Source organism: Eschrichtius robustus, chromosome 1, assembly GCF_028021215.1.
Source record: "Eschrichtius robustus isolate mEscRob2 chromosome 1, mEscRob2.pri, whole genome shotgun sequence".
NCBI classification, from domain to species: domain Eukaryota; kingdom Metazoa; phylum Chordata; class Mammalia; order Artiodactyla; family Eschrichtiidae; genus Eschrichtius; species Eschrichtius robustus.
The window spans coordinates 48,649,801-48,673,114 of record NC_090824.1 but is presented as its reverse complement, the minus strand read 5'-3'; the positions used below and the strand labels follow the sequence as shown (position 1 = coordinate 48,673,114).

Here is a 23,314-nt window from a genome sequence, read left to right as displayed (position 1 = left end):
CTTATAGCAAAAGAAATTACTAATTTTTATTTGTGTATCTGGTCCCCACCACTCTACCCTAACTTATTCTAGTTTCAGAAGAAATGTGATGGGAAAAGTTCAAGATGAATTCATCAAACAGAATTGTTTTTAAAAATGTACAGCAGAGGGATTAGAAAACAGAAAGCTGTAATCAGAGGGTAAATTACTCTTAGCATGGGGGTTGGCTAGTTCTTGTGGAAGTTAACTTCTCTTGAGCAAAGAATAAAGAGTGATATAAAAAGATGTTTCTATTAATATCTGTCTGTTGAAACTCATCATTATAAAGAAAGGACTGCAATTCTTAACGGGAAAAGTACTTTTACTTTTAGATTATTGAGAATGATACACTTTCTTTTGTTGGAGCAGATTCTTGATTTTTCCCAGCTGTTTCACTGTTTTGTCAGCTGTATCCATTTGCGGGAGGGTTCAAAGAATTACAGTTAATTATATGTATTTCTAGTGGTCGTTAAAATTCATAATTTCGCTTTGTTCAGAAATTATTGGAAAAAATACACAAAGAAAGGAGGAAGATAAGGATTAGGACACATGTGCTTCTTTCTTTCCATCAGGAAGATGGCCTATATAAATAAAGGGCTCTGTTGCCAAATAGCATTTGGGCACTGACTCCACACTGCCCTGGGAGTTAAAAGACCTGTTTCTGACTTTACATTGGGCACAGTCCAATCTGATTTCACTTCACTCATACGTTAAATGGGGCCTGACCTGCCTCCTACTCGCTGGCTCTTTCTTGTTCAAGCTCTTTGGGAAAGGAGTGGAGCTATTTGTAAATGAGCAAATTATTACCCCACTTGCCCCCTTCATGTCCCCAGTTAAGAAGTAATAAAATACATTTATAGAAATTGAATTTCTTAAGGGTCCTGCACCCAGTGGTTCCTGAATCTAGTTGTGCATCACTCGCATCTGAGGAGCTTATTTAGATTTCTGGGCCTCATCATCCTCACCTAAGAGATTTTTGATTCAGTAGGTCTGGGGTGGAGACCAGGAATCTATCTTGGCAAACTTCCCAGATGATTCTTCTTGCAGCCAGCCCAGCCCTGCCTAGTTGTGTGACCCTGGGCAAATCACTTAACATCTCTGTGCCTTGGTTTCTTCATTCCAAAATGGGGATAATTGACTGTCCCCCCACCCCCCACCCCATAGACTTGTGAGGATTAAGTGAGTTAATTCATGCTTAGTGCTCATTAAGTGTAAGTTATAAGCATTCTAGCATTGAGATCCAATGTTGGTTCCTTTTAAAATGTAAAGTCGAGAGGTAAGAAATTCCATCCACGTCTGAGTTACACAAACCCATATTGCTTTGCACTGGTGACGTTAAGTGTGTAGTTAGAATATGCCTCCCTCTTTGCTTTATCTCTCCCCTCCAGCTGAGACTCACTGTGCCTGGAATATTCCTTTCTGTAGTCCTGCTGCCCTGTTCATTGTCAGGAAAGTTAAAGGAGTTAATAACATTCCATAACTGTAAGGAACTTTGCCAAACCCTCGCCCTCAACTTAGAACTTTATGTTAATGATCCCAAACCTAATGAATGAGATTCCTCTACTGACAGAAAGATACTTACGCTACTTCCATCTCTTATTTCTCCTTCCTGTCTCATCCCTCTAACTTCCTTCTGGCTTCCAGCTCCCTCTTTTATCCAACTAGAGAGTTTTTCATTTTTTCTAAACCCGAAATAGATATCCTTTATTGTTCACTATCATAACTCCTTGTTTATTTCCTTCCCAGAATTTATCATAAGCTGCAGTTATTTTATGTGTTTATTTACTGTCTCTCCCACCAGAATGTAGTGACATGGGGGTAGGGACTTTGTCCTCTGTGCTGTTATTTTCTCAGGGCCTAGCAAAGTGTTTGGTACATTGTAAGTGTTCAACAGATATTTGAATGCATTACCCTTCTAGAATTTGTTGTCTTGTTTACTGAGTTAGGGTGTTGGGATTACATTTAAGGATGCTTTTGTGATGGGCCCTTCTCTTCTCCATTATGTAAATGGCCTGGCCAGCCAGAGAAACCAAAGATGGAACCAGAAGGCCCTGGCTAGGCACTTCCCTGAATTTTTGGTAATCCTCTGTCCTGTGACATTTTTGAAAGGGAAAACAGTAATTTATCCTCCGGGAATTTTGGATGGAGCTTTATACATCTATTTCTGAGTCTGTAGTTTTCCTTACTAACTAGAAAATGAAGGGGAGCTTGGCATATAGGACACTTTTCTTCCTGATCTGATTCATGCCGTCCCTCCACAGGGGAAGAAGTTTGAGATTTTGCCAGATGGCTTGCCCTCAGCCAGGAAGCTCATCTACTACACGGGGTGCCCCATGCGCTCCAGACACCTGCTGCAGCTCCTGAGTAACAGCCACCGCCTCTACATGAACCTGCAGCCTGTCCTGCGCCACATCCGGAAGCTGGAGGAAAATGAAGGTCCTGCAGGGTCTCGGGCGGGAAGCAGATGGTGCTCTTGCCACCCGGGGCCCCGTACTCTACAGCTGCCAAGAACTGGGGCTTTAGTCTTCTGAAGAGTGGGACCTGGGGGCCGGCCTCTCCAGATCCCCAGCAGCATTCCTGTTTCATCTCAGCACTGTCCCGGAAGGCCCACCTCCCACAGTGCTAGTCAGCATATCCGAGATGATCCCTGCCATTTAGCTACCTTCGAGAACAGCCTCTGTAAGGTTTCCCCACACTTGGCTTGAGAATTCTTGCAGAAAGCCACCACATGAAGTCGCAGGCCAGGGTTTCTGTGCATATCAGCTTTTATCTGCGTCTCAGAGCTTTGTTTATACACTGATCCACCTTGGTGCTGTTATCCACAGGCTATCTGGAATTCCTTCCAGTGTGATTATTCCTTAGGTTAGAGTGACAATAAAGGTGGGTCACAGAATGTCTCCAGCCTCTTGTTGACTGCTAGGAGGCCCCACGTCTGGCTGAGCAAGAAAGACAAACAAAGGAGAGAGAGGTTTACAATTGAGGATCTCGTCAGCCAGTCCTGTGGGAGCTTTGCTGAGACACAGAATAGAGCAGTGCCTTTGGGGCTTCAGAGTTCCGGGCCCTGAAAGGGGGGTCAAGTCATGGTGAAGAGAGGAAGACGGGGATGGGGGCTTCTAGCTGCAGACTTCAACTTCACAGTATTAACCTAATGGTTAACTCTTTATCTCCTGTGGTTACCCTGTTCGGCACACTCTAGCTTCTAATCCCCAAAAATGCTACTTTGCATATTTGGTTTTTTACTGTCTTCGATTTTTTTGCAAACTCATTTTGTAGTAATTCTTGGTAATTCGATCGGATTCGATTTGGGGTATTTGCATGAACATTAGGATGCAGATTCACCTTAGGTCCATATAGGAAACAGATTTCGACCTCTCAGACCTCACTTTTCCTATAGAAGTGAGACAAGTACCTGTCCTCTTTTTTTTTTTTTTTCCTAATTGGGGTATAGTTGCTTAACAGTGTTGTGTTAGTTTCTGCTGTACAACGAAGTGAATCAGCTATGTGTATACACATATCCCCTCTTTTTTGGATTTCCTTCCCATTTAGGTCACCACAGAGCATTGAGTAGAGTTCCCTGTGCTATACAGCAGGTTCTCATTAGTTACCTGTTTTATACATATTACGTATATATGTCAATCCCAATCTCCCAGTTCATCCCACCCCCCTTTTCCCCACCTTGGGGTCCATATGTTTGTTCTCTACATCTGTGTCTCTATTTGTGCCTTGCAGACAGGTTCATCTGTACCATTTTCTCTCTTAACAAACAAAAACCTTATAGAGGTTTGCATCTGATTGATTTCTCTCAAAAGCTGTCTGTGGATTTAAATGAGACCCAGTTTGGAGAAGCCATTGTAATTTAAGTATCAGTTGGAATGTGAATCATTTTCCACTGTCCGCCACCAAACTGCATCTGTCTTCAGAGAGAATTGGTCTCACTGTCAAGTGTATTGGCTTCCCCTGCTGCCAGACTGCCAGTTCTTTCCCATGATGACTCATCAGTATAATAAATGCATATATCTCTCTGACACTGATATGAAGATTAGGAATTTAAACAGGACAGAAGCGCCAAGGAAGCTTGTGAGCATAGGTAACTTAGGTGCAGAGCCCATCATTTTGCCAAGTTGGCTTCATTCCTAAATGGCCAACTTGGCACCTTGAGAAATTCACTTATTCCAGCAGCTCTCTGCCAGCAGCATTTTAGTAAATTCTTGTTTAGGTGACCTTAACAGGAGCCCCTTAGAGCTTGAAAGAATTAACGAACCTCCCCTACAGGTTCTAAAGCAAAATTACATAGAATGTCGTGTTAAGAGGGGAGGGCTTTGTCTGTTACCAAGCATAGCACCAAGTGCATTTGAGGGCTTATGTGAGTAGGGGCAGTGAGAGAATGATAAAGGTGCAGATTGGATCTTTTACGTGGATACATATAGATAGATTTTGCAGGGATGGCTTTTTTTCCTTTACATCTTTAGTTTTCTCTGCTTAGAAATCCCTCCAGATCTGAAGAAAACCTGAAACAGTTTCTTTGGACTTACCTTGGCCTGAATCCAGTTATCTCACCCACACTTAAGGACTCCATCATTTTAAACAAAAAAAGCTATTAACATTAGCCAAAATCACAGCATGAAAAGAATCTATATTTTTCTTAATTAAATTTCATCTAGAATCACCTTGTCTGAAACACTATTTTCTCATTTTATAGTAAAAATGATCACAAGAATCTTACGGTATTTAGAACAGATGGATAAAAAATGCTTCTGTCATTAAAATTTTTTTTCAACTCAACCTTATTCAGTAGCTAGGGCTTATTCTTAGGTCTGTGTCAAGAGGGCACATTGACTGCATTATATTACAAAAGAACATATGGAAAAACTTGGTGGTCTGTGGGCTTTTACAATAGAGGGAATAAATAGAACACTGGCACATTGATGATTTGCCCTGTTGACACCAGTGATTACTAGGGGGTGAGAGGTTGCATTTTGCATCTCTTAGAATAAATTTCAGAATTATTTCAGCATTTCCCTCATTTTGTAACCGATTGGTGTGAAGCTTCTTAAATGTTTGCAGAGGGTCTAAGAGATAAAGTACGATGACAGGAATAGAAGCCAGCACATGGAACACCAAGGCTGCGCTGACACATTGACAGGAAGTAGTTCATGCTAGGCTCCTATTAGATAGAAAACAAGTCGGCAAAGTGCTTGTCTTCTAGTGACTATGCTTGTGAGTATAGAATAACTGAAGTTGATTCCAAATCTACCAGAAATTTGGGAGTAAAAGGGCTATTTCTAAAGAGATAGAAAAGTTTTTAAATTATTAGATCCACAATTCTCAATTGTCTTAGAACTCGAACACCATATAGGACTTTTTTTTTTACTTTTTCTCTTAACTTTCTACCCTTCCAAGGGCCATATGGCTATTGTATTGAAACTACAGTGAATAGAAAGTATGAGAATTTTGCAGACCCCTTTAGTTCTTCATCTTCAAACTCCTGTTGCCTTCAGAAAATAGGAATCATTAGAACCCAGTCTAACCCTAAAAAAAGGGCTGTAGATGGATGTACTTTTGTTGCAGTGATGTGTGTGTTAGGCTCTGATGTCTGGTTCCAGTCTGCCTCTGTGTGGCTCCGCACACTCACCTTTGAGTGTTTCAGCTCGATTCCTTAGAATTGACATGAAAGGGCTGAAGCCCAGAAATGTACACACAACCTTCTCCAAGCATTTTTTCCATTTTGCATCCTGGAATGCATATTTTCTCTTCCTGCTGATGTTCATTCCCTCTCTGGGGAAGCCTGTGGTGATTATACTTCAGAGCTGGATTCAAACATCAAGAGTGCAAGTATTTTTACTTAACCAAGACACAATACAATTAAATCCATTAACAGGCCCTTGAGAACCCAATTAGTCTGATAGTCAGCAGTTTCTGAAATAATATCAATTTAACATTCCCCAAATGCACTCTCCATTTTTAACATTGTTCTAATGTGTTACTTCTCATCAGTATTAAAGATACAAGGCAGTTTAACTATTTCTTTGTTTTAAATTTCTGACCTGAAGCACAAAAATAGTATGTTTGTATCAGTTGTACACCTGTAGCTCAGTTGTAACTTTGTGCCTTTATGTAATGGTTAGTTTAGCATTGGATAAAAGGGACTTTCCAATATTGTGTCTTTGCTACGTTAAAGAGGTGTACTGACATGTTAAATCAAAGAACAGTTTAATCAATCAGAGGCTACATGGGTATAAATTATCAAACCAGTAGTGATTACTATGTGTTCTTAATAGATGGTAAAACCTCACTGATTCAGCCTAAATGGAGAAAAGCAATCTTCATCCATGAAAATCTAAATTCTACAACTTTTTGAAAGAAATTCTCAGAAGAATAATTTTATTTTAAATTGTATTCAACAGTTAGAGCTAAGCTAACAATGGCCCAAATTGAACAGATGAATAAATCAAATGAAAGGCAATTAGCATAAGTATATTTATTGAACCGTTTCTGTAGCAGTCCTTTTGAAAGTATCTGTGGGGAAGGACCAGATTTTTAAAAACTTCTAATCCACTGTGGACCAATCCTTTTGCAAAGTTCAAAATCACATTCGTGGATGTCCTGGCAATGTCAGATCACTCTAAAAGTTTCTAAATGTTTATTCTCAATTCCTGAACTTATTCCACTGTGGACCGATAACAGTTTGCAGACAAGAAGTGATCTGCCATCTTACACTTTGAGTAGCATTCTTCTATGGTGTTTGAAGCTTTAAAACTCTTTGAGTAGTTAAATACTCGCCTCATATCTGTGGTACTGGTTTTTATTCATTTTGCAGTCTTCTTAAATTGAGCTCCTATCAGAATTATGAGCACTTTCCATTCACTCACTTCTGAATGTGAAATTGTACTTGTTCTTGGCTTGACCCCAGCTAATCAGCTGTTCCTTCGGCCTTGGTTGAATATAATGACGAGCTGTCTTCCTCACCACACAGAGAAGAAGCAGTACCGGGAATCTTACATCAGCGACAACCTGGACCTCGACATGGACCAGCTGGAGAAGCGGTCCCGGGCCAGTGGGAGCAGCGCGGGCAGCATGAAGCATAAGCGCCTGTCCCGTCACTCCACCGCCAGCCACAGCAGCTCTCACACCTCGGGCATCGAGGCCGACACCAAGGCCCGGGACGCGGGCCCCGAAGATGCCTACCCCGGCAGCGCCATCCACCACAAGCTGAAAACCTGCAGCTCCATGACCAGCCACGGCAGCTCCCACACCTCCGGGGTGGAGAGTGGCGGCAAGGACCGGCTGGAGGAGGATTTGCAGGATGATGGTAACCTGCCCCCCAGGCCCTCGGAGCTACCCGTGCTGACCTGCTGTCTGGGATGCTCTGCTTTTTCTCTTCCAGTTTTTTCGCATTATTGTTTCTGTAGAATTGATGTAGTAATAGAGAAGAAAGAAACACAACATTTGGCTGCTTAACCCTGTGTTAAGGAGATACGATCAGACCTATAGCCTGTATCAGCCAAACTTAGTACTTGTGTGCATCTTTTTTATTTTTCTGTTTCAAATAATTGCTATAGCATTCAGGTTTGGGGAAAAGATACACTGATTCCATTAAGGAAAACTGCAGAACATAATGTGTGCTTACTATAGAATTCACGTGGATATCAAATCAAGTCGCTAAATGCTCTGAGAGAAGGCAGCTATGGGTGATGGGGAGCTTCATGCACTACTCATTTTGTCCTTGTCGACAGTCTGCTTTGGCATGAGGCAAATGACCCATCAGTCTCCTTGGGCCCTTTGTTATCACAGCATGCTAGTATAGCTTTTCTTTTTTCTTAAAGAGAAGAATAATTGACAGTCAAATCATGGCATTAGCAGACATGTAGATAACACAGCAGTCCTGTGAAAAAGAGAAGCAGCATCTAGTTGAGAATTGTCGCTAGAGTTTCCTATTGTGGAGTCTCATTAGCAGATTTATTTTTAAATATGAATAATTAAATAACCTCCCTCAAGGTGTGGCTATGAATTACAGTGGCCATTTCCCCTTATGTCACTAAATGTCTTTTCCATCTTCTGTGTCAGAAATAGAGATGTTGGTTGACGACCCCAGGGACCTGGAGAGGATGAACGAAGAGTCCCTGGAAGTCAGCCCAGACATGTGCATCTACATCACAGAGGACATGCTCCTGTCTCGGAAGCTGAATGGACACTCTGGTGAGCTCCCTCGGGAGGGTGCTCTCCTTAGCTAGTGGGTTCAGAGGATACTTAATAATATAAGAAACCTAGGTAAGAAAAACGGTACAAATTGTTGAGATAGTATGATCTCAAATTATAAAAATATTTATGTGTATATGACAAAATATACATAAAAATATTAATAGGCTTTTCTCTGGATGATGGGGTTATGGATGATTTTATTTTCTTCTTTGCATCATCCTAGTTTGCCAGAATCTCTACAATGTGAGCCCACTGTTTTAAAAACGTGGAGCTAAGATTGAGTAGTGACGTAGTGTACTGCTCTATCCTTCATTCTCGTGGAAGTTTGGCAGGAGTCTGTTCAGTGTTCTGAGCACCAGGCTTGATACTGAGTTTTCTGGTGCTGGTTCTGGGTTTTGGAGCAAGTTATTGACAGGCAGGAAAGGGCACATTTACAAGGAAATTCAAAAGGAACCATACCCAGTGCCAACCAGTGCACTAGTCCACATCTTCTTCCTATGAAGATTGACTCAAAAGTTGATTCAAAAGGTGACAGGGAGCTCCGTTGACCTCAGAGCCCCAGAACTGACTTCTCACCGTGGCCTCCCATTTTGGTGTCTCACCGGTGGGATCTGCTGCAGGAGGCCTGTGCCATGGTGTCCCCGTCGGCCAAGAGGAGCCTCCGGAACACAGTGTGTTCCATATGCTGGCCCTGGACCTAGCCCTTTGTGGGTGTTTGCTCTTTAGTTGGATGGGTACTAGGCTCAGCGCCATTTATAAGAGGAGCAGACAGACACAAGGACACACAGACACTGGCCAGGACACACAGCTCCTTAACTTACCTGAACCCAGTTCCCACCCAGATCTGTGTGACTCCAGAGGAGGCCCGAGCCCCACACTTAACCCACTGCTCGTCTAAGTAGAACCAGACCTAGAGGCTGTGTCCAGGTTAAATTCAAAGTCAGTGTTGTGTGGAGAGTGGGGGAGCTTTAGGAGATACAGTAAAGAGATTGCTTTGCACCTTCAGCCTTTGTGTTCATTCCCAACTGCATCATAAATAGCTTAATTAAAAGTTTATTTTAGGAAATGCAGTTTCTAACCTCCATCCTGTGCTCTAACCCCACGTGTATCTCACTCCTCCTGTTCACTGCAGCACAGGGAGAGAATGTGATCCCCCCCTGGTCGTCTGCCGCCAAAGGGCCACAGTGAGATTTGTGGGCAGTGGTTAATATTTGCCCTTTGCTTCTTGGTAGCAGTATATGTCAGATGAGTGGCAAGAGGGATGAATAATTTGAAGTCTTCACTGGTTTTTCTCTACGTTTCACTTTAGGGTTGATTGTGAAAGAAATTGGTTCTTCCACCTCCAGCTCCTCAGAGACGGTGGTCAAACTTCGAGGCCAGAGTACTGATTCTCTTCCGCAGGTATGGAAGGGATTGAAATTTTAAATCAGCAGCTGAAGTTATAGAAAATTTTAAATAGGAACTTACATTTATAATTACATAAATGATCAGAAATTTAAAACCTTAATGAAATGATTCCTAGTAGATACATACATTCTAGTTTTAGTCTGAATTTATGTCCATTTATTTTCTAGTTCTGTTTATCTTTGAGTTGGGTTTTTATTTGGATAAACTATGTACTTTGTTTCATACTTTATGTGGGTGGGAAGCCTCTAGTCTTCAGGCTTCAGGTTAATTCTGGTGTGTGTATGTGTGTGTTGATCTCAATAACTGGGAGAGTGATTTTCTCATCAGGTGTGTTGTGGTAGAAATGTTTCCACACTCTAATTATTCCGTTCAGATTGAATTTTCAAACTATGCTAAGCTAGAGCATTTGATAACCCATGATCACTGGTTAGACTATTAAACTATCAGAAGATATAGATAAATTAAAATGCACCATTGCAGCATTTAGATATAATCTACTGCTGATACTCACCTCTGTCTCCAGGGAAGCACTTGGGTGTTCTCTGTCTCTTTTGTTTTTTTCCTTCTACGTGTGTTCCTCTTTTCTTTCTTTCTCTTGCATTCTGGCAATCTTTGCCTCCTATATTTTTCTCTCTTTCTTCCCTTTTTTCTCATTTGTCCTTTTTTTCTTTTCCATTTAAGTAACCATAATGTGAACGTGACATTTTATTAAATATTCTTCTGGAAACTCCAATGAGTGATATTTATTGCAGTACATGTAGCATGATGATTAGGATTACAAGCTCCAGGGTCAAACTGACTGGGTTTGCACCCCAGCCCTGCCAGTCAGCGTTAGCTCTTACTGTACGTGAACGTTTGTGGGGCACCGCGAAGGATCAGCTTCCACATCTACCAGATGGGAAGAGCATTCGTGTGCCTGCCTTGATGCTTCGTGGCGATGACCTGATGAATTCTATGTGAAATTTCAGTGGAGCCTCAGAAGACGTCAGTACAAGGATCGTCATCTTCAGGAGGCTCTCAGACCTGACCCTTCCAAGTAAAATGTTTTTGAGCTCAGGCTCTGTCCTTTCTTCCTGGTACTTTTGCCTCCAGAAAAAGTGATATCTTATTCTAACAAGGCTGGCCTTTGTGGTTTCAGCCGCAAAAGTAGATTAGAACTGTAATGCCTCGTTTCATTAAGTAACCATTAAGGATCTTCCATTCATGTAATTATTGGAACCATTTTTTAACCTACTTATATTTTCAGCTGGAACCACCTCTTGAGATAATGAGTTCTAAAAGTCTGCTACCTGCTGTGTGGAGCATTTGTCAGAGTGTGACCTCTTGCAGTGTTCAGGAGCCACCTCTTTGCCCTGGGGCTGTCTCCCAACATTTGCTATACCAAGAGCACTTCATGTTATTTTTCTACGCAAGAATTCTGGCTTTTGAAAAAATCGTTTTTTAAACTGTGTTTCTTGAGTAATAATTGGTTTGTTTTCCCATTTCTTATTAAAAGAATAACAGACCTCAGCATGAGAGTGTTGCCGTGCTGAATTGCCATATCCTCATGGAAAAACCGAGAAACAGTATCTTTACCTCTGCAACCTGATTTTAAGATAACTGCTTGGCTTCTGAGATGCTACAGACAGTTGGATTCACATTGCACTGACTTCTCTGTGCCTTGGGTTATTCATCTGTAGAGGGGGGAGAATAATAGCACCTGGCTCACAGACTGATGGGAAGATTAAATGAGTTCTAGGGTCTAGCACATAATAAGGGCTCAGTAAAAGCTAGCTGCTATTATTGGTGGTGGTGGGAGTGGCGTTTTGCCCCACAGGGCCTCAGGGCCCACAAACCACAGATTGGAAACCACTTCCTAGCATATAAGGATTCCTTAACCTTTTATGATTTTGCAGCTTCTCTCTGTACAAGGCAAATGGTGCTAAACTTTTAGCTTTAGTGTATGCTCTTAAAGTTGTTTCAACCTTCTCTTGTCTTGTAGACTATATGTCGAAAACCAAAGACCTCCACCGATCGACATAGCTTGAGCCTCGATGACATCAGACTGTATCAGAAAGACTTCTTGCGCATTGCGGGGCTGTGTCAGGACACTGCTCAGAGTTATACCTTTGGGTGCGGCCATGAACTGGATGAGGAAGGCCTCTATTGCAGCAGCTGCTTGGCTCAGCAGTGTGTCAACATCCAAGATGCTTTTCCAGTCAAAAGAACCAGCAAATACTTTTCTCTGGATCTCACGCATGATGAAGTTCCAGAGTTTGTTGTATAAAGGACGTCTATGTGCAGCTGTACAGACAGCCTGCTGTTCACTAGAGGCTGTGAAAGCCATGAGTTCTTTCTTTACCTATTACTTGTGCCATATTTTCTTCACCCCAAACATAGCTCTTTCTTTATAATATTTGCGACAGAAATAAAAGCTGAGGGACAGTTGCACTTTAAGTATTACACAGAAGTAAAAGGACTACAGAGAATGTATACCAAGACAAGTGCCCAGAAGTTCACTGATCCTTTGGAAGGAAATGTGCTTTACTGGTTACCAAGCCTTCAGAATATCCAACTGTGGTGTGTTTGTTCATTGTTTTGTTTCCCAGTTCAGTTACGTGTAACAACACTTTTTTTTTTTTTATCATGTGAAAGATGTTGTTGGGTTCCTTTGTTTGCTTGTACATTTTTTTTTTTTTTACCACTCCCTCATGAAATGCCGGTGGTTGGAGGGAAGAGAGAGAGAAGAGGCTCTCATTTATTAATAGAGAGACCGTCACCTACTCATAGCCATTGCCACCCCACTGGGGCTGTACGAAAGTGAACACGAACGAAGCAGTCAAAATCCAGCACGCCAAAGATGCCTCCACCAGAAGGGCAGCCCAGGGCCAAGAAGATGTGAGTCAAGCAATAACCAAAAGACCGTGCATGCCGCGATGCCTTGTGACTCCTTCACACCTGGTCAGTGCCACGTCATCCTCCTGCTCTTCCAGAAAGCTCTAGGACTCAGCTGAGCCCCTTGTCCAAGTAACGGATCGGTTGTGTTCATGCCATAATGAATTTTGTGGAGTTTCCAAAACCAGTTTCTGTTAAAACTATGGAAGTGTCTTAAAATATGTCTGTACTTGGTGGATTTTTTTTTTTTTTTAAATCAAGAGCAAAGTATGGTCATGCTGGTTTCTGCTTAACCAAAATACCCTAACTATACGTACATGTTATACATATGTAAATATATGGGACTGTGTGTGTTTATATGTATTTAAAGCTTACTAACTTTTCATTTTGGCTCCCATGACTATCTCGTATATATGGTCTTTCTTGTTTGGTACAGAGGATACGTCATCAAATGAATGATGCCTACAGACAATCAGTTGATAGATAGAGTTAAGAACGACTGTTTTCTCACGTGTCTTTTGCCATAGTTCTCAACCCTGGTTGCATCATAGAATTATCTGGGGAGCTTTAAAAAAATAACAATGTCTGGGTCCCACCTTGGATGAATTAAATCGGTCTCTTGCGGTGAGACTCAGGTGGAATTGCCTTTTCTCTTAAAGTTTCCAGATGGAGCTAGTATGTAACAGGATTGAAAACCACCGATCCAGAAGATGTCTTTTTCGTTAATTTTGAAGTATACAGAAAATGTTAGTGTTTGAGAAAGAACTGTTTTTAAGACAGTTACTGCCACTGCTGTTAGGATATATAATGAAACCAAGTCAGGAGATTGAACATTAGTAACCTTTAGATGTACAGTAACAGTGTTGTTCACACTTCAGGAAAGTACTTTAGCACAATGTCTTTCTATGAGATGTTTTTAATGATTTCATATTTTACAACATTTGTTTACCATATTTTGATATACGATTTTTTCTATCTACCAGGTTTTATTAAAAAAACTATATTATTTTCTAAAGAAATGGTCATATTTTTATACAAAATTAAGTTTTCAGGTAACAAAGAAATAGACTTAGGGTACGGCAGCACCTGCAGTGTTCCCCATGGATGGGAGTCAGTATTATAAACACATGGAGAACGAGAACAAACTCCGCCTGTACTGTCCCGCGCATGTCCCACCGTGGACGTGACAGGGCAGTGTGTACACACAAGCCTGGTCAAATTGGCCTAACTTGACACTTTAAAAGGAAAAAAATTCTATGACATTCTGTAGTCATGAAATGATTTTGCTTTTATGAAATGTTTGAAAGAACCAAAGTTTCAGGTATCAGAATGTATAAAAGTATCTCAATCTTTGTATAAAAGGATGAAAGTATGAAAGGATCATCTAATGACTATTTTACTTATGTCATTAAATAATCCACCATTTCTTACAGATGCTTAAGAGACAAATCCTGATGAAGTTTGACTCTAAAGAGCCCAGCTCATAATGTGGTACATTTCCTTAGCTCCTAGTGTTTCTTGTTTAAACATTAAGAAAAAAACATATTTAATTAAGTACATAGTGCTTTATACTTTATTTTCTCTCTACTTCAAACAGAATCAGGTCTTTAGGGTTTTTCCAGCATCGTTGGTGGTTTTGCACACCCTCTTTCTAATTGCATTTATGAATAGTCTCGTGGGTTTTCAAAAATGAAACGTGCTAAGGACATTTTTGCTTTTTGATCCACTGTTTGCAGCAGAATTATATATATGTATGTGAAAATCCATTTTGAGTATCTACATTTTTGTATTTGGAAATTGTTTTAAAAATAAAAAAGGAGAAGTATAAAGCTGTTATTTATTCTGCATTTGTTAATATCCATTGCTAGTCAGTATACCAATTTGGTATATATTGCCTCTATACATCTACATTTGTATTTGCAACAATGAACTTTATATCTACATAAACTGTAAATAATCCTTTCTGTGAAAGGATCATCATATCAAGATGATACCAAAAGTGTGTGAAAAAAAAAGAACTGCATTATTTTGTAATTATTCTTATAGGAATTTCATGGTAAGATTAGCAGTCAATAAAGTTACTTTTTATTTGTCTTTGAAGTGCCTTTTTTAAATTGAGTTCTCAGTTATGCAAGAGTGAATGTTCTCTTTTTGTTCTTCTTTCCTATAACAGAGCACATTAAAGGACAACCTGGTAGAATTCTGAGCAAAATGGCCCTTGTGGAGATGACGCTAATAGCTGATGCTGAGCCCTGCCATGTGCCCCATCCTGCTCCACGTGTGATAGAAGCTCATGTGTTAACTCATTGAATCCTTGTATTCCCATAAAGCAGGTACTATTATTCTTCTCAACTTAGGGATGAAGGAACCAAGGCTCCAAGAGGCTCAGTCTGAGAGGGTGTGGCAGTCAGCCACTATTCAGTCCCAAAGTGTGGGGCTGAAAGGACTCTCCTTCTTAAAATATAATAGTATTTTTCATTTTTTAAATTAAAATAGCTACTTTAACTTTTACCCATTCAACAGACATTATTGGAATATTGGTTCTAATTTCAGAAAAATGAGTGATTGCATTTAAAAGCATGCATTCGCAAGACCAAATGTGAGAGCAACATGGCATAAAGTATAGAGCCCAGAACTTAGAGTCAACAGTCAGGATTCTGAAAAGCCCAGCTCTGCTCCTAAAGGGGAATCCATTGTCTTGTCTTTGCTCCAGCTTTCTCGGCTGTAAAACAGGAATAATTCAAAGGACTGTTGGGGATTAAATAAGGTAATGGGTGTAATATGCCCCTGATGACTAGGGTGGGAGAGAAGAGGTTCTCAAGTCTTCTAACAAACATTTAACTTTAATAGAATTGAGTCATTTGGTCATTTGGAAGCATAAGATACAAAGCAAACGCTTTCTAGCATGGTGTTATTCATGAATTTTGCAGAGTATCTGGTAAGTTGTGTCAGTTGGAGGCAAGGGGAGGAAATATATGGGCACCTACTATGTGTCTGGTACCATACAAGTCACGGCTAATCCTCACAGCCCTTCAAGGTGTCGTCACCCTCATTTTGCAGCTGAGGAAGCAGTTCAATTTGCCCAAGATCCTGTCACTAGTAAGTGATAGAGCAGAGTTTTCAACATAAATTTGTCTCCAAAAGCTTTGCTTTTTCTACTACATACACCATGTTACCCAGTGTTCTCAGAGAAAGCTCAGTATCTAATAGGAAAGACAAACTTACAATTTTGATACTGTGATAAATGGAGTTTATTTGTTCACACACTATTTTTTTTGGAACACCCACTATCTGCCAGACACACACAAGGCGTAATCAGATGTTGCCTTGACATAGGCAGTGAAGACCTAGGAGCTGGGAGTGGGAGGTGGCAAGATCAGAGAAGGTTTTATTCAGAAGAGCCTTGAATGGGGACTTCTGGCAGGATGGGTGAGGTACAAGCTGTCCAGGCAGGGGCTTAGAAGCTGGGGACAACCGTGCTCATTCAGGACCTGCGAGGGACCCTTTGGTTCAAGTAATGATCCCCCCAGCCTACTCAGGAGAGGCTTTGGATGCCCAGGTGAAGACACTGAGTGTCTGGACAGCAGGGAGCCATTGAAGAGGGTTATAAGAAAGATGTGTTTCGAGTTTGAGAGAAATAATGGGAACAGTGCAGGTAGGGGTGGGGAGGGAGCAGCAAGACGAGAGAGATGACGATTTGAACTAAGTATGAGACAGCAGGGAGGAAAAGGAAAAGATGCAAAAGCTGTGTAGGAAGCAGAATAGCAGGATTGTCTCACAGACATACACACACACACACCGTTGTCACCTCCAAAGCTAAAAACTGGAGAAATAGGCAATTTTGCCATACTTGGCAATAATCTTGAGAGAACTAAAGAGTTCATTACTGCTTTATATTATGAATTAAAATATACTCTGCATGAATACTTTGAAAATTGGCACAATGGCTTCAACTACTCTAGTCTCCAGCAGTGGTTCTCAGCCCTGGCTGCACATTAGAATGACCTAGAGAACAATGCCTGGGGCCCAGACCGGAGCTGCTGATCTGTTTGGTCTGCGGTAGGCATGGTGCTAGTAAAAGTTCCACAAGTGATGCTTATGTGCATCAGGGTTATAACCTAGTGGTCTATAGGTGAGCCCAAGCAATATGGACCAGTTATCTGCTCCTGAACTAGAGTGATCCGCACATGGGATGGGTTGGGTCTCCAGAGTATCCAGGTGTATTGCATTTTGTGAGAGTGGCATTGTTTTCTTTTCGCCAACATAGCTGTCAGAGAGTGAGGCACTGAACTCACTTTCAGAAAGTCTGAATGCACCCACATACTAGAGACCTGGGTGTTACATAAATATGACCAAGTCTGGCTAAGTATGAGGGTGGCGGTTATGTGAGTACCAGTAATATTTTAAAATCTCCTTCCTGTCGCTGTTTGATTTGCCTCATCATTTCTCTGATGCTTTATACAGGCTGATCCCCACACAGAGGTGTAATGAAAACAGTAAGCTAAATTCCACCCAATCCTTTGATTCTTAAGACATACATTTTGACTTAATGGAGGAGCCTGAGCTCTGAAAAGTCCTGCTTAGATGCTATGAGCCATTGTAGGTGATGGAGTTATATACTCTCAAGAGATTAATCGAAGGTCTATAAACATGGCACTGGTATAATTAACCAACTCATTACTTAGGATGGGCGCTTACCCATCTGGTGTCAACTGTAGTCAGTTAAGGTCTCTTCAATTTATTACTGTCATTATGGCAAGAGGTAGATTTCTCCCAGCTTAGGAAGGAATTATGTTCCAAGTTTGCTCCTAAATTGGTTGTTTAATATTTAGAATACACATCCCAAACTTCCCTAACTAGCCCACAAATGCCTGTTTATCCCAGAGAGATTATTAGAGATGATTTTTTTTCTGTGCATTAGTAATCATCTATCAAAGAAGGGGCCCAGTGTATAAATAAGGTAGATGGAGTGACCCCACAACCACATGGAGATGATAGCGGCCCCCCACCAGTAGACCAATAGTTAAGTCTTCAGGTTCTTCTCAGAGTACATTCATACCCAGCTATACATAAACGTGGAAACAAAGCTTCAGGCAAACCATGCCAAAATGAAGCAGCTTTAAGCTAGTTTCTACCTTGGGGTTCCACGAAGGGTGCTTCTAGTGTTTTCTCATGCACACCCCAGGCCCTAGTTCAGAGCTGCTCAACCCTGCTCTGCCATCATGAAAGAGTCAGCTGGAATGAAGCCAACACCGAAGATCAAGTCAGAGGCCCTCTCCTTCTGATCTACAGGGATGGGAGGAAGTGGATCGGTGTAAGAGCTTCCCAGCAAAGCAGAAGCCCCAGGGTCTTAGATTCTATCCCTGATTTGCTACAGGGTATAAATAAGGTGCTATAAGAGAGAATATAAGGAGCCTATACTGGGGCCTTTAAATGCAACATCAATATAAATGTGGAAGACCATAAAATCCACTGGAGAAATTAAAAGAAGGCCTAAATAAATATACCATGTTCCTGAAAGGAAAGACTCAATAGTGTGTCAATTTTTCCCATCAGTTCCAATCAAAATCCCAAATGAAACATTTTAACCATGAGGGGGTAATCGGAACCAGTTTTACCCTCTCACCTTAAACAGCTAAAAACCCAAAAAAATGCATGAAAATGTTTTTTATACATTCAACAACAGGTAATGCGGTAGTGTAAGCCCCAAAAGGAGAGAAATAGATGAGCCTTATCACTGCCCCAGCTTACTGCCTGGAGAGCGTTCCCAGGCCAAAAGGAGGGAGGAGTGGTCTCCCTGAGAAGGCAGAGTGGAGAATTTGGGGATGCCAAGGTAACTAGAGTTCAAGGGACAGAGTACCAGAGAAGAGAGAGCTGCACAGAGCAGGGGGCGGGGAGAAAGAGAGAGCGTGCTCTGGAGATCTGCAGAAGGTTCCCCTCAAGTTTTCAGCTGAGCACTTAATCAGCATGTACATCTGAGGAAAGCACCTGGGGTTGGGAAGAGAACCACGAGAAAGGGGCAAAACCATCCCCGGAGCTTACATAGGGCCAGAAATAGTTTGTGTTCCCACCAGCGAGAGTGAAAAAACCTTGTGATACATGGGGCATCTCGTAAAGTACTCAGAAGGGTATTTTCCAAGACTAAAGGTTGTTCTGGTCCTGCCTAACAAAGTGTAAAAAGTAAGCCTTTTTCAATTTTGAAAGAAAAGTATTGTCAAGTTAGAATTCTGTACCCAGCAAAAGTCTCTTTCAAAAACAAAGATGAAATTAAAATTTTTTCAGGCTTACAGTAGCTGAAGAATTCAACACCAGCAGATCTGCACAAGAAATGTTAACAGAAGTCTTTCAGGCACCGAAGAGCCCCAGAAATGGGAAGTATATGGGTAAATATAAAACACAATTTTTTTTCATATTTTAGATCTAAAAAGATAATTGAAAATAATTGCTAATTGAAAATTTTAAAAATAATTGACCATTTAAGGCAAAATTAAAAACAATGTGTTATGGGGTTTATAACATATGTAAAAGGTAAATTGTATGATCATAATAGCAAAAAGACCAGGAAAGAAGAATGAAAGTATACTGTTGTAAGTTTCTTATACTATATTTGAAGTGGTATAATATTATTTAAAGATGGATTATGATAGCCTAAAGGCATATCCTATAAACTCTAAAGCAACCAGTAAAATAAAAGCATGAGAGATAAAATAGAATAATAAAAATTACTAAACCCAAAAGAAGGCAGACAAATAGGATAAAAGGGACAAAGAAGTAGTAGGACAAGTAAAAACCAAATAGAAAGCTGGTACATTTAAACCCAACCATATCAACAATCAATTAAATGTAAAATTCACCCAAAGACATTTACAAGGAATAGTGAAGAATTTTTTGAAATATAGACCCAGCAAGATCATATTTACTTTTCCAGCTGCAAAACACACTATAGAAGTCCTGTTATTGATAATGCTGATGCAAGGATTGGCAACTTTTTTCTGTAAAGAGCCAAATAAATACTTTAGGCTTTGTGGGCCATATGGTCTGTGTTGCAGCTTCTCAACTCTGCCATTGTAGTGTGAAAGCAGCCATGGACAATATGTAAACAAATGAGCGTGGCTGTGTTCCAGTAAAACTTAATTTACAAAACAGGCAGCAGGCTGGATTTAGCCCACAGGCTGTGGTTTGCCAGTCCTGATCTACAACAGTGTAATAGACAAAGAGGCCAGAAGTGGACCAACATATAAAAAGGAACATAGTATATGAAATAGGTGGCATCTCAAATCATAGGGGGAAGAGTGGATTATTCAGCAGTTAGTGCAAGAAAAATTAGCTTGTTTCTTTTGAAAAATAAAATTAGAATCAACTTTGTATCATTCACAAAAATAAGTTAATTAAAGAGCTAAACATTAAAAAATTTAACTATAAAAGTAGAGGGCAGTGGAGAAAAATGTATTTATAAACTTGGGGTGGGGGGAAGCATTTCCTAAACTAAACACTATAGTCACAAGTCACAAAAAAAAAAGTTGATAAATTTGAGTACAAAAAAAATTTTTTTAACTTTCCTGTATACTGTCTAAAAGTAGATGTCACCTAAAGGTAGGAGACATACAGGGGGAAAATATCTGCAACTTTTTAAACAAACAAATAATTGGTATCTATAGTATATAAGAGCTTCTATAAATCAATAAGAAAAATACAAACAACACAGTAGAAATATGGGGGAAAATATTATTGGGCAATTCACAGAAGGAGAAATTTTAAAAAACATCTAATAAATACATGAAAAGCTGTTCAACTCCACCAGTAACAAAGTAAACCAACATTAATATACCATTAAGATTTTTTTTTTGCCTATTGGCAAATTGGCCAACCAAACTGGCAAAAAATAAAACAATTGATAATATCCAGTGTTTGTACAACTGTGAAGAAATAGATTCTTTCATAATTTTTTACAGGAGTATAAACTAGCATTATAGGGCAATTTTGAATAAAGCTGACTTACAACCCAGCCATTTATTTCTAGATGCTTATCCTACAGAAATAAAAACATATTTTAAAATAAGACTTGAGTATTGATTTGAAAAGAGAAACATGTAATATGATCTAAATGTCAAGTAAATACTGGCACAATCTTATTTTGGCATAGTATGCAGCAGGTTAAAATAATAAGTAGTTTAGATGTACAGACATTAAAAGATCTTCAGCATATGCTGTTAAGTACAAAAACAAAGGCACAATGCAGCACATTAGTGTAGCACAAAAAAAACAAGGTATATAATTATATGTGTATGTTTAAATGTAAGTGCATGAAAAATGACCTTGAAGGACATCTAACAAACTAAACTATGGGTAACTCTGAAGAGGAGAGTGATTAAAGGCAAGGTAGGAAAGGGGACTTACCTTCTTTTGTTTGTTTTAAGTCCATATTCTTCTTAGAAAAAAACAAACAGAGATATCTCAGGGAGTAAAAAAAAACTTTGGAAAAAACAACCTATTGTTAATATTCTCAGAGAGATAGAAAATAGTGCACTCAGACAATTGGAGAAGACTGCTATATGGATAGAGATGTAGAGAATTACAAGAGCTCTTCAAAATATGATAGCCAAAATAAATGTTCCAATGGGGGAGTTGGAAGATAACGTAAATTTCTCAGAATGCAGAACAAAAACAGCAATGGTAGATGTTAACATACATGCATACATACCAATAGATAGCTTATGTACATACATGAAATGAAGGGAAATTCTTACAAGAAAAATTTTCAGAACTGAAAGATATGCATTTCCAAACTGGAAAAAATGCAAAGAATGCCCATAAAATAAGTAATAAAGACCAATCCAGGAACATATCATCATAACATTTTACAAACTAGGGATAAAGAAAAGATCCTAAAAGCGTCCATATGTTCCCTCCCTAACCTCTGGTTGAGTTTTTTTTAAGACTTTATTTGGGGAGTGGGGAGGGGCAGTTTTAGGTTAACAGAAAAATTACGGGGAAGGTACAGAGATTTCCCATATACTCTCTGCCCCCACACATTATAGATTTTTTTATAAAAAGGATGGAAAGAGAGATGGATGGAAGGAAGGAAGGGAGGGAGGGAGAAAGGGGGAAGTAGAGAACAAGAGAGAGAAAAAGAAAATAGTCATATATAAGAATCAGGGCACAGAATGGAATTAGTGTTTTCAACAGTAACACAGGAAACTGGAAGACAATGAACAATACTTTAAAAATTGAGGGAAATGTTTTTCAACCTAGAATTGTAGAATAAATTAATCAAGTATGAAAGTACAATAAAGACATTAAAGTCTTTTAAAGTTTATCTCCCATATTTTCATACTCGCAAAGCTTCTGAAGGATGTGCTCCCACAGGATGGGGGAGTGAGTCAATTAAGAGGAAGATAGATGTGAGATCCAGGGAACATGGGACCTAGCACAGGAGAGAAGCAAAGGGAAGGCATAGGTTGTCAGCCATACAGCAGACTCAGGGAGCAGGCAGTCCATGTAGAAACAGGAAAATGGAGGGTTTTAGGAGAGGCGTCTCCAGAGGGAAAATAAAACTGACGGCTCACTCAATGTATTTGACCAAGTAGAACAGGATATTGAGAGGGACTTCATAGTTCTGTGAGGAATGTGGGAAAATTTGATACACATATAGAATAACTGAGCAAACAAAAAGGAAATTAACTCTGAGAAAAAAATATTGAAGATAAATATATCATCATAATATTCTACGACTGGCTTAACAATTAACACTTGCATAAGCATAAAGTAAACACTGTATAATATTGATTTAACCAAAACTGTGACATAACTATTGGGAGGAGAGGGAGATTCTAGGTGGGGTGGTGGGACAGAGTGAATGTATGTAAAAGTGCTTTCTCCTTATCTTCCATGATAGGAAGTTGACAGATAATATTCCAAATTGGAAAAGCAGCATACATATATTCTAAGAATGTTACTTAGAAATATGAAGGTAAATATTTTTCTTCTAAAACCACCTCAAGAGTTGAAAGTATTAGCATTTAGGGAACGAAGGAGGGGCTATTTTTTGTTAGAGGCTTTATAGTACATTGGACTGTCAAATTATGTAAATGTATTACTTTAAAATTCCTTTTTAATTCTTTTTAAGGAGATAAAACTAATTTCAGTCACTAGCATAGAACCCTGGGTTCCCAGAGACCCTAAGGAGCACAGGACTGGCAAATGGACACCAGTGGGGTGGAGGTCAGTCTTTGTTTTGAGGCCTGGGCTGTACGTTTGTCTCGAATGAACAGAAACCTGGGTGCCAAGCCCGGGAGGCGGAATGGGAGGGGGACCATTGTTCTCAGACACGATCTCTTCCTGACAACGCATGCAGGCTATTCTGGGAGGTGTTGAGATGTACATGAAAATGGCTTGGGAGAGTCACATGGGAGCTGTTTGTAGTGAAGGCACCAGAAGGCGGGTGGGTCTCCCTTCCTCCCTGCAGACTGGGAGGCGTGGGGTTGATGCCCAGTGAAAGTGATCTGGCTCCCATTTCCTTAGTGAGAACAGCCAGCAGATGGGTGTCTGGTAACCCAAAGCCTCTACTGAACAGGCCCAAGTCAATTGCTCCCCCTGGCCGGGGGCTGGGGCTGACTCAGGTTTCAGCCACAGGCCCCTGGGGGCTAGTGTCCGAAAGCGGGGCAGAAGATTGAACCTGAGGCCTGGTTTTGAGGGAGGCGGGGAGACACAGAGGATATCAGGATGGGAGGAGAGCTAACAAGGAGACTGTTGATCTGTCTGTTCCCTAGTTCAAGGGTTCACGAACCTCAGTGATACTCAGAAAGACTCAAAGAGG

The 23,314-nt window shown here is 40.3% G+C and overlaps 1 protein-coding gene across 2 annotated transcripts in view; it reads left to right on the top strand.

The window, feature by feature from the left end:
• Positions 1–14,515, top strand: part of FRMD6 (FERM domain containing 6) — a 78,755-nt gene extending 64,240 nt beyond the window's left edge. For both annotated transcript variants that reach the window (XM_068545514.1, XM_068545511.1), the window contains exons 10-14: positions 2,280–2,454; positions 6,992–7,327; positions 8,083–8,214; positions 9,527–9,618; positions 11,606–14,515. In XM_068545514.1, coding sequence (XP_068401615.1) covers positions 2,280–2,454; positions 6,992–7,327; positions 8,083–8,214; positions 9,527–9,618; positions 11,606–11,890 — 1,020 coding nt within the window. In that variant the 3' untranslated portion in view covers positions 11,891–14,515. The remainder of the gene's footprint in view (positions 1–2,279; positions 2,455–6,991; positions 7,328–8,082; positions 8,215–9,526; positions 9,619–11,605) is intronic.
• Positions 14,516–23,314: the final 8,799 nt, after the last annotated feature.